Source organism: Solanum tuberosum, unplaced genomic scaffold (genome assembly GCF_000226075.1).
Source record: "Solanum tuberosum cultivar DM 1-3 516 R44 unplaced genomic scaffold, SolTub_3.0 scf00233, whole genome shotgun sequence".
Lineage (NCBI taxonomy): Eukaryota > Viridiplantae > Streptophyta > Magnoliopsida > Solanales > Solanaceae > Solanum > Solanum tuberosum.
Window position 1 is genome coordinate 421,475 of NW_006239170.1, and position 12,802 is coordinate 434,276.

General features: G+C 27.8%; 1 protein-coding gene across 1 annotated transcript in view; it reads right to left on the bottom strand.

Annotated features, from left to right (window-relative positions):
• The window catches only part of LOC102592946 (aromatic-L-amino-acid decarboxylase-like), a 25,114-nt gene extending 12,821 nt beyond the window's left edge, over nt 1-12,293 (bottom strand). Inside the window, exon 1 of the mRNA XM_006357497.2 lies at nt 12,150-12,293. Coding sequence (XP_006357559.2) covers nt 12,150-12,224 — 75 coding nt within the window. The 5' untranslated portion in view covers nt 12,225-12,293. The remainder of the gene's footprint in view (nt 1-12,149) is intronic.
• Between the last annotated feature and the right edge of the window lie 509 nt (nt 12,294-12,802).

Here is a 12,802-nt window from a genome sequence, read left to right on the forward strand (position 1 = left end):
CCTCTAATTAAGGAAATCAGTTACAACCAATTAATTTAAACAAATAAAATACGTATCTTGATTTTAAAATTCGGCAGATACATGTATCTCGCGAATTCAAATTCATGTATCTCAAACATGAAATATGATAGAGGAAGTAATATTTGAAACTATCGGGAATCTTAGTAATTAGGACCTAAACTAGTGGGATTTATGTAGTTTGCCCTTTATAATTTTGCATTTGCAGCTGATAGATCATAGATTTTTAAACTTTACAAAAGAAATATGTGAAAAATTTATATATGACATATATTAGACTAATATTTTCAAGTTATAGCAGTAGAATAAAACTTTCAAGTTGTAACAAAAAAAATTCAGGTTGTAATATTTTATTTATAAAAAAAAGATTTTTTAAGTAATTGTAAATAATCTGTTTTGAAAAAAATAAAAAGAAAAAAAATGAAAAAAAATGAAAATAGGTGTATTAATAAAATTTGAATTGATTGATGATAATTATTAATTAGCATAAATTTAGGAGATTCAAACTAATTAGGAATATTTATTTTCCTTAATTCACTCTAATCTGTTAAAATTTACGCTTATATTCGAAATTTTTTATTAAGAGAGGAGTAACATTATTCATTGCACCACATTGATTGATAATTTTTAGGACAATTATTGTGACTAAGATTTAAATAATTATTTGTTACTAATCGATATACATTAATCATTATACACATATTATATGTTTGTAGATTATTTATTAATAAATTTAAATAATTGGATGAGCGACTATATATTTGGATTACTTCTTCTTGTAAGTCACAGTTAGAATTATGCACTAGTTGCTAGGCTATTGTGTGTTGGAACACGTTTCAGATTATATTTATATCAAAGTGTTTAAATTATATAGTATCGTTTATTTATCCTAGTAGGTAATTTATTTTATTTAAAAATTATAAATTTCACATTCAAAGAAAGTTTTACTCTAGATTTAAATTAGTATAAATTATAGGAACCACATATTATAAGTACTAAATAACATCCTATCCCTTCTAGTTTTCTATTTACCAAAAAATCCCTTTAAAAATAAATGTTTGCGGGATACATAGCGTTGTGCACGGGATACAATTAGGTTTGATACATTCCACATAGCGGGATACATAGCGTTTGATACATTCCACATTGCGGGATACATAGCGTTGTGCACGGGATACAATTAGGTTTGATACATCCACATAGCTGGATACATAGCGTTGTGCACGGGATACATTAGGTTTGATACATTCCACATTGCGGGATACATAGCGTTGTGCACGGGATACATAGGTAAAATAAGGGATTTTTGAAAATTTTGAAATAAGTAGGGATAAATGGATATTAAGGTAAGTAAAGGAGTGTAGTTAAGTAATTTGTCCTTTAAATTAACAAGTAGACACATTTGGGCCAGGTCACTTTTGGGCCTGGTCTTGTACAAATCTTTGTTCTTTTGAAATAAAAAAGAAAAAATTACTAGAATATTCAATTTAAGACTTTAATTTACATAATGTTAATTTACTCTTTTTATTTATAACATTATCATTTTAATTACAAACCTGACAACTTAATAAATATACATATCTTTATACGATTTTTTTACCTATTTTTTTAGCTTAGTTGGCTGATTTTATGTGTTTCATACTTTATTATTTTTTACTTTTTTTGTATTTTTCAATTCACAACTTATAATTGGTTACATTATTTTTGCCTTTTTTTTCTCTTTCTTACTTAAAATACAATTACACTTCTAAAAATATTTTTTCTCTCTTCAATTACGTTTTATTTTACTTTTAGAATAATATAATGATAAAAAAAAATATTATATAGAATGGTATAAACCTCTTGTTTTTCTTGATATTATTTAAGTGCAAAATTGATATATATGGTGGTAAAATTATGAAATAGAATAGTATAAACATGTTGTTTTTTTGTATAAGTTATCTGCAGAATAATATATATACATTGGAAATTAGGATATAGAATGGCATAAACATGTTTTTTTGGATATAATTTTTTTAATATTGTATACATTATGGTGACAATTTGGTGTACATTACAATTTTTAATATACCGTGTTTACTTTGGAATTCTGAATGACAATTATAGTTGAATATGATTTTTTTACTTAAAGATCCTATTTTTTAGGATGCGCGTTTCTTTCTCTCATTTTTTTGGTTGATTTTTTCAACTCTAGTGCTGATTTTTTGGGGGAGAATTTATTGCCTAATTAATAGGATTTCTACCATTTAACACATTTCTTATTTGATACAATTACTCTTGAATTTGTTCTTCTCTCTCTCCATTTTCGTTTCAATTCTTTTAATTAAAAAATACCAATTTGAGTTCCATTATATAAGTACCAATATATGCAAAGTAATAAAAAAAAAACATTTGCATACCACAATAATTATTTATGCATTCTAATTTGTATACCACTAATAGAATTCTTTTAGGTAATATTGTTAAAAAGGAAAATATGTAATCTTATTATGGTGTCATTGATGTACAATATGATTTCAATATATATATTTTTATTTGTAAATACAATTTTACTAGCATATAATTTGATTCTTTAAAACGGTATACATTGTGGTATAGAACTTGAAATTATTCTAAAACTATATGACACTATTTACGAATAACATTAAAAATTTATAATATAAAAAATGTACCATATAATAATACTAACATTTGTACTATATAATATACCAACAATTATTGAATTCTACCCCTATAATATACCAATTTAGTTGATATTTCATGCCTTTTTTTTTCAAATGACATTTAATACCACAAGGAAAACCAACATAAATAATAGAACTAATTACATTATATGTTTAAATATAATTCTGAAATAAATGTTTAATAAACAACCAATAAAATTCAAATCCGCTAATAACATTCAATTAGATTATGAAAAAAAAAGTGTTATAGAAATAAAAAAAAATTAACTCAACAATTCTAATCCTCATATGGATATTTGGTACAAGTTTTGGTATTTGATTTTTTTTTAAATGATATTTGCGTCACATATCACTCCTTCAATCTTGAAATCCACATACCTTCCTGCAATACATTTCAATTTTTTTTAAAGAACCTACTAAACAACCGTTATAACAATCAAATTTGAAATACACAATCATATTTTTTTTACATCACAAAACAAAAAGTTATAACGAAATGGTGTATAATATGGTTAAAAATTGATGTCCACTTCATTATTCTTACAATGAAATTCGAACACCAACTTATAACCAACTATATATATAACATTGATTTATGAAGATTGATAAAGTTGAACATGATTATATGTTACAATTCAACAGTGCATAACACCATGATTATATGATTAAGGTGTACATTATGGTGACAATTTGGTGTACATTTCAATCTAATATATAATGTATGATATACACCAAACATTTACACCACAAACTAACCAAAAGTATCTAATTTATTTATATAATAAATTTAATTAAACAATCAACTAAATGCATAATACCATCATATAATATCTATTTTTAAAATTTACGCATTAATTATAGTGTACTTGAATGGTGTACATTATGGTGTATAATTTAATATGATAAATAATACATATTTTAAACCAATATTACACCATGATCTTACCAATAATTTAATCAAATTATTTTGGATAACCAAATTAATTAAAAAGAGAGTACATTACTATTTAACATTGATATCCATATTAATATTGTCATTAAACAGTGGTAAATTTATAGAATTCGAGTTATATTAGGTGTTAATCTTGGTTTTGATTATATTTGCAATCCTACAATTCATAATACCATAATCTACAAACCATACGAAATGTTCGTTTTAACAATTATACAAATAACATTAGTGCCATGAATGAATCATCAAAATCAATTTACAAATAATAAAATTTTCATGATTAACCACAACAACAAAGCCTTAAAAAGAGATTTTTCAGCCACAGAAACATTTGTTTTATTTAAAAAAAAAATCAAACTATATAATCTTACAAAAATAAATCGAAAGTAATTTTTTAAAAAAATGATGCGTACCGGTGATATCTCATATTTGTTGTGCTGAATTAAAACGGACATGTTCTTGCTTTCAACCATTGAAACGACCTTAAACAGGAGATAAAGACTTTGTTTTTGGTTACAATAAGTTGTTTTTGAGATATGAGAGAGAAATATTAAGTAATGAATATTTGTGGAAGGTAACTGAATTAGAGTAAATTAAGGAATTAATATCTTATTTAATATTGAATGATGCGTTGCTTATTTTTCTTTTACCCTTTTTTTAAATTTATTTTTATTTTGTTTGATTTTGTAAAGATTCTATTGCTATGTTGGTGCAAAGTCAAACTATTGTTATATAGAGGTTATTTAGGTGCTTAAATTGTATATTTAAGTTTTTTACCCCCATTTTTTATCAATGGCCTGACTTTAATTTATTTTATTTTTTAAAAAGGTAGACACATGAATAAGTAAAAAAAAATCAATATATATTTTTATAAATATGCATTAAAAAATCATTTTAAATAGGATTTCCTATTGATTGGAACAAGTAAATATCTAAAAATAATAATTAAAAAACTGTGGCATGTGGGCTTTTAATTTAATAGGTAACATGCATGTCATGAATTAAATAAAGGAGAAGCACATACGAAGTTAAATCGATTTAATTTTAGTAGGGAGCTTTTTATTTCTAAAATAATTTTTTTCATCGGAATTTGAATTAGTCGAATTCGTGGGGATTACTATTAGAAATAAAGTTTATTTTTATTGGGATTCAATGAATTTTTTGTGTTAAATGGCATGATTTCCACTGAACCAACTTACTAGAAAAATGCATGGTGAGAATTTATGGCGAGAAATAGATTCTTATAGAAATAATGAGAAACTTTTTATTTTTTACATATGAAAATAATACTATTTTTTATTGAGCGATTCAATTAAAATATTTGTGGAAATAACCACTTTACATTTTTCAGTGGGAAATTTCAGTAGAAAATAGTGACTTTTTAGTAGTGGCTATTACGAGGACTAAATAAGAGTCAATTAAGCATAGAAAAGTTTTTTTTCGCTGGATGTAATTTATTTTTCTGGGAGAATTTATACCACTAGATAGAGCGTCTTTTTATTAATAATAAAATAAAATCCTCAATATAAATAAATACAAGGAAGAGGGTCTAGGCCTTACTTTACCAATCCTAACGAGATAAAAAAAAATTCTCAGATAATGAAATGAATATTGAATCTAATTTTTACGTGAAATTTCATGTGTTTAGAGTGCATTTGTTTTCCGTTTTCCTCTTTACTCATCAATTATTTACTAAAATCTAAGTTGAAAATGACATTTATTTGTTTTCTGTTTTCCTCTCTACACTTTACTCATCAATTATTTACAAAAATCTTAGTTGAAAATGAAATTGATTTGTTTTCTATTTTCCTCTTTTTATTCATTTCATTTTATTTTTTCCTGATAATGACACCAGAAAGATTTTTCAAAAATTGCTAAAGATTTGATGGTTTTGGTCCATAAAACGTGATGAAACATTTTAGGATTAATTACAGAAATTCCACCTTTTAGTTTACTTACTACCATTATCCCCTATAAGTTTTACAAATTTCCAAAATCCCTTCATTTTCACACATTCAGATTAATGTAATCTCGCGCATCAGATTAATGTATCAGCGCATCATATTAGTGTATCTCGCGCATCAGATTAGTGTATCATGTATAAAATGTACATCAGATTAGTGTATCATGTATAAAATGTAATGTATCTCGCGCATCAGATTAATATATCAGCGCTTATATTATTGTATCCGTTTGAGGGATTTTTGTAATTATAAACTTTTAAGGGATAGATTGTAATTTTGCCTTAAAAGTATGTGATTTCTGTAATTTGCCCAACATTTTAATCTAAATAAAGAAATTACGAATAACTTTTTTGATAAAGTTGAAATTGTTGTCCAATTGTTTTAAAAAACAATTAACTGGGTGTATACGCAGTGTGCTTAAATGTTAATCATGATTTAAAGTGTGTGGTAACCAATAATATGCATTTCGCCCCATAATTGCGTTATAAATTGGTGTTTAATCAATTCAATAAACTAACACAATTGATCGAAGAAAGTGAATGACGAGGACATTTATGTAAAATATATTTTTTAGTTAGTATAAAAAAAATGAATTTTTTTCTTATTTGACAAAACTTTAATTCCACCATTAATATTTTACTCATATTAGATCTCACTCATTTAGCAAAAATGTCAACGATATGTGATTTTTGCAACATATTGTGTTAATTATGATTGTACCCAGTGTCGGAGCTAGGATTTTTAATAAGGGGGTTCAAAATTGAAGAACTAAACACACAAACTAATCGAAGGGGGTTCAACATCTACTATATATACATAAAAAATAATTTTAACCATGTATAGATAGTAATATTTTTCGCCGAATGGGGTTCGGATGAATCCCTGACAGAAGGTTGGCTCCGCCCCTGATTGTACCTATCGTACTATTTCCTTAGTCCATTTTTACTTATATTGTTTATTATGTCATCTTTTTTATATAATCAATTCAATGTTTAAACAAATAAATTAGAAAATAACTAAAGTTAATAATAAAAATAAATTATAAATTAAGTGATAAATTATCTCTTTATTTTCTAAACTAAAAAATAAATATGAACATCTATTTTAATATAGTAAATAAATAAAAATAGACGGAGAAAATAATAGTTAGTCTTAATGCACTTTTCTAAGTAGTATATTCAAAATCATAAAATTAAAAAATATTTTGATATACTATTTATATCATTAATTTAGGATCATAAAATTTAATTATTATTTTTTTCTTCAGAAAAGCAAATTGAAACAATTTTTTTTTATATATATACATATATAAAAAATCATAATTTCAATGAAATATATCTAAACACCATTAAAGGATACGATGTAGTGAATGAAGTTGCTCCTCCTTTAACTAGTGATTTCGAATTCGAGTCTTGAATATGAAAAAGGTCTTGAGCATTTTTCACGAATGGGGCTCGATGCAATGTGAAGTTAAAATAGTCAAACTCTAATATGAATATCGACTATCAAATTAAAAAAATAAAATAAATAAATATATATATATCCAAACACCAATGTGGCTGAAATATTGATGCTGAACACTAGTGATTACCTATTTTTGTCTCATCCCACCTACCAAATTACATAGGAATATGATTGAGTATATTCTTTGAGGATTCCCAAATTATTTATGCTTTTTGGCCCTTACAATTACTACTAGGAACTCCATCACTTCAGAAAAACAATATGTATGGTAAATTAGTTACATTTTTTTTAATCTTACACTTTTTGAAAAGAATGTTTAATTTTTATATGTCGAAGATTTGAAAAGATCATTTTCATCAATTTAATTCACAAGGGGTCAAATGATTTTATTATCCTCCACCCTCCCATACATGCAAAATTCTCAGGCTCCAAATATAGTATGGTTGAAATAATTAAAGAATTAATTAGGGATTGTCTTTTTACTCCTTTCTGTTTTTTTCCCACTTCTCCTCATCACATCATATAATTGAAGGAAAATTATATAAATAGCAAATTATTAATTTAAAAAAAATGTTATAATCACAATTTTATTTAATTCTCATCCTAGCAACACTTTATCATTCGCCTCTCTCCTCCGAATTTTCGCTCGGCACTCTCCCTCGCGTCTCTCACTTTTATACAAACACAAATGTATATATTGTGTTTGTGTTTGTATAAAGCGAGAGAAAATTGTATATACAAATACAAATACATATCTCTTCGTCCTATACAATTATAATTCTACAATACAAATCTTTCCCTGGCCAGTTCTCTTTTGTCTTTCTCTCTTGATACAAGCACAAATTATACAAAATACAATGTATAATTTGTGTTGTATAAAGCAAGAGAGAGAATGATTTGATATACAAATGTTTTAATTCAATTCAATTGTATACAAATTCAAAATTTTATACAGATATACAAACACAATCATTGATACATATACATAAGAGTTACATATATATAATTATCTAACCGATATACATATACAATCATTGCGCTTTTTATACAAACAAGTTGCTTGCCTGCGATTTATACAAATGAGATGCTCCATAGCAAACACAAACTATGTTTGCTATGGAGCGCAATTAGCCAAATTATAGTTATAGAGCGCTAATATAATTTTTATGTTTGCTAAACCTAAAATTTACTCTATAATTAAAGACTTAATATTCGTATTTATTCTATCCCGCATACTAAATAACTTTAAATATATAATATACTACTCGTGAATAAATTAAAAAAATGATCAATATTAGAAAAGAAAAATGTCACACAATATGCATTTCGGTCTGCGTTGAAATGTAATAATATTTAGGCCAGCTTAGAATTTTGTAATGTAATACTTGTGTTGATCTTCTCCTTGATCTTTCAACGTGATGTTCATGGTTAATGTTATGGTATGAAAACCTTTTATATATATATATATATATATATCTATAATTACTATAAATAGAGACATAAAAACTCATATTTTTACTACGACCGTCTCTTTCAAACTTGCATTGTTACATAGATATATAGTTTTACAACAACAGTCTCTTTCAAACTTACATTATTACATGGATATATAGTTTTGTACATGTTGGAAGTTGCATTGCATCTGTAAGACTGTAATTTATACTATCATTTTTTAGAATAATTAATTATTTAGCTATAGAAAATAAATTAAGATTTGATTTATTAGAATACAGTATTTAGTTTCCTAATTAAAAAAGGTTATAAATAATTATTGTGTCAATTTCCACTCATAAGGAGTGCTTATTATCCCTTAGCTCAATAATTTGTTCTGCTTCTGAATTCTATACTTTGATTAATAAATACGCCATTACGCGTTTAGGATAAATATGCCATTATTCGTATAAGAAAAAAGAGTTTGTTCATATTAGATGACGATTAGGGTTAGTGCAATGTTTTGCGATCTCCAAAGAATGGATTCATCCGCTCAACTAGGGGCATTTACGGATCTGTTTGAATCGGTTATTGATCAAAACTAAACCAACTTAATCGGTTTAAAAATTATCAAAACCAAACCAAACCAAATATGTATATATTTATCGGTTTGATTATTATCGATTTCGGTTCGGTTTGGTTCGGTTATTCAGTTACAAAAATAAAAGAAACAATTCATTCAAAACGTGAAAAAGTGACAACAATCCATTCAAAACGAAAATAGTTAAAATGACTGAGGTTTGCATCGGTTATTGGTCAAAACTAAACCAAACCAAATTTGTATATATTTATCGGTTTGATTATTATCGATTTCGGTTCGGTTTGGTTCGGTTATTCAGTTATTAACCACAGACAAAAATAAAAGAAACAATTCATTCAAAACGTGAAAAAGTGACAACAATCCATTCAAAACGAAAATAGTTAAAATGACTGACATTACGTAACTTTTCGTAAATTGAATTTACTATGAATAAAGCTTCAAAATTCATTATTTTGGCCTAGAAGGAAGAGACAATGACATTTTCAATCCCACAAAGAATTGTCATAGATACTCAAATATTCTCACCTTGGGAATTTTTGCTTTCATAAGTAAATTATAAATAAATTTTGATGAAAACATATATAAGATATTCAAATTGTTTATAAAAATAGCATATTATGTATGTATAATAATAAAATATATGTATAAAATTTGTCAGTTCAGTTCGTTTCAGTTATTTCTTCGGATTTTTTCAAACAAAATCATAACCAACCCAAATAATACTATCGGTTTTTAAAAATCTACAACCAAACCAAACCTAAATAATATCAGTTTGGTTCAGTTTTTTTATTGAAATTTATTTTTATCCAAACCGTGAATACCCTTCCGCTCGACCATCGATAACGTGAGTCTTTGCTGGAGATCCGCTTTTTATATGGAGAAATTCATAAATCTCTTGAACTAGTATTTCCGATTAATCAAAATAAAGCTTTTAGTAAATTGAATTTACTATGAATAAAGCTTCAAAATTCAATATTTTGGCTTAGAAGGAAGAGAGTGACATTTTCAATCCCACAAAGAATTGTCATAGATACTCATATACTTGAAACCAATACGATAAATATTCCCACTTTGGTCATTTTTGTTTTCATAAGTAAATTATAAATAAATTTTGATGAAAACATATATAAGATCTTTAAAATTGTTTATAAAAATAATATATTATGTATGTATAATAATAAAATATATGTATATAATTTATCGGTTCCGTTCGGTTCGGTTAAGTTATTTCTTTGATTTTTTCAAACAAAACCATAACCAACCCAAATACTATCAATTTTTAAAAATCTACAACCTAACCAAACCAAACCTAAATAAAATCGATTTGGTTCAATTTTTCGGTTAGGATCGATTTTATCCAAACCGTGAACATCCCTATTCTTGACCATTGATAACGTGAGTCATAGTTGCTCCAGCTTTTTATATTGAGAAATTCATAAATCTCTTGAACTAATATTTCCGATTAATCAAAATACTTCAATATATATATATATATATATATTTATCTTTATTTCAAATATAAAGATAACTATATTATATTATTACTGACAACTGTAAAATGTTTTGACTTCTTTGTCCGAAGTTTACAAAACAATCACAAATGCCTATACATAAATTAACACACACAATCCAAACATTTATTTTATCTCTCTTTTACTCTTCTTCTTCTTCTTCTTCCATTAATATTTTTTTTTTTAAAACACACTTTTTCTCAGCAAAGCAATGGCTGACTCCTTAATCAACTTCCAAGCTGAAATTACATGTCTGTCCTCCGTGAACGTAGCCCCTACTGCAAACCTTAACATATATATTCCACTCACTATTGTGTGTGTCATGTAAATTCGACCCGTCGAGTTAACACTATCAAGCAATTTCTTGTTTAAAAACTCGGTGTACCCTGATTCATGTTCCTTATTCGGGTTGAACCGGAAGCACACGAGTGAAAAACGTCGTGGCACGACAACATCAAACATGGGATCGGACTTAACGAACCCTTCGAACATTTTAGCCATACGAACATCGGACCTAATGTGGCTCTGGAGATTGGCTACGCCATAACTACGCATGACGAACCATAATCGGAGAGACTTGAACTTTCGTCCCGTACCGATTTGCCAGTCTTTGTAATCAACAACTGAGTCGTATTCAGATCGTTTATTACGTAAGTACTCGGGATTCGTGCTCAATGCCTTGACTAACACGTTTGGTTCTCTCACCCACATGCAACAACAATCTAAGTAACTTAGTAGCCATTTATGTGGACTTAGGCTTAACGAGTTTGCTCGTTCGATTCCATCGAGATATTGTCTAAACTCTGGACATATACACGCGCTACCTCCATAAGCAGCGTCCACGTGGAACCAAATGTTGAATTCCTCAGCCAGCTGACCCAGCTGGCTGAGAGGATCGACGGCTGTAGTGGACGTGGTCCCCACAGTAGCACAGAGGAAAAGTGGAACCAGTCCAGCAGCAATATCAGCTTCAATAATTCCACGTAGGACTACAGGAGATAAAGCAAAATCGCTTTCAATAAAAGTTGGTACCGCACGAATATTGCATGGGAAAATACCAGCTACTTTGCAGGCTTTGGTATACGTAGAGTGCGTTTGATCAGAACCGTAGACCACAAGTTTTCCAATGTTATCAACGCCTATATTATCGAGCTTACGATCACGTGCAGCGATTAACGTGCATAGGATCGCTTCACTGGTTGTACTTTGAAGTACACCACCACCCGTGCCAGAAAACATGAAGGTTTTTGGTAATTTCAACATATTAGCAAGCCAGTCCATGACTATCATTTCCAACTCCGTCATGGCTGGCGAAGCCAACCAGTTAAATCCAACGGAGTTGAAACAATTGCAAAGCATTTCACCAATGAACGCAGCAGAGCTAACGGTAGCAGGAAAAAATGCGAAGAAATTCGGGCTCAACCAATGGGTCATACCCGGGACAATATGGTTCTGGACATCTTTCATAATGGCTTCGAATGATTCTGGGCGATTAGGGGCATTTTAGGGTAATTGAGTACGGAGATAACCTGGTTCGACTTGGCTTAGAACCGGGTAGGTCTCAATATTCTTGTAGTAATCAGCAATGAAGTCTACCATTTGATGGGCTTGGGTACGGAATTGTTCAGGGTCAAGTGGATTGAATTTTGGGAGGATTTGAGGGTTGTTTGGAATTAAGTTAGGAAAAAGGGAATTAGAGTGGGAGATTTTATAGCAATAGGGGAAAGACAAAATTGATCAATGAAGTCGAAAGCACATCTAAATTATCTTTTTTTTAAAAGAAATTATATCTAAACTATTGAGAATTGAGTTTTATATCTAAATTATCATTTATTAGTTTGAGAAACACAATTTTTTTGATGATGGTACTACACTCTCTCTTTTATTTTAAAAAAAATTGTCACGTGACATTCCACATAGACAAAACATTCCACCTTTAACAAAAAATAAATAAATTATTAATATTAGTTATAAATAAAAGATTAAAGTATCACTATTCCAAAAAAAGAAATCATTAATTTGGGTCACACGAATTAGAGTCCGTTTGGATTGACTTAAAAAAAGTAGTTTTTAAGTCAAAAATAAAAAATCAAACTTAAATGACTTTAACGTCAAAAAATAAAAAGTAGGGGATGATCTACTTTTTTTGTTTTTAACTTATTTTAAGTTATTTTTAA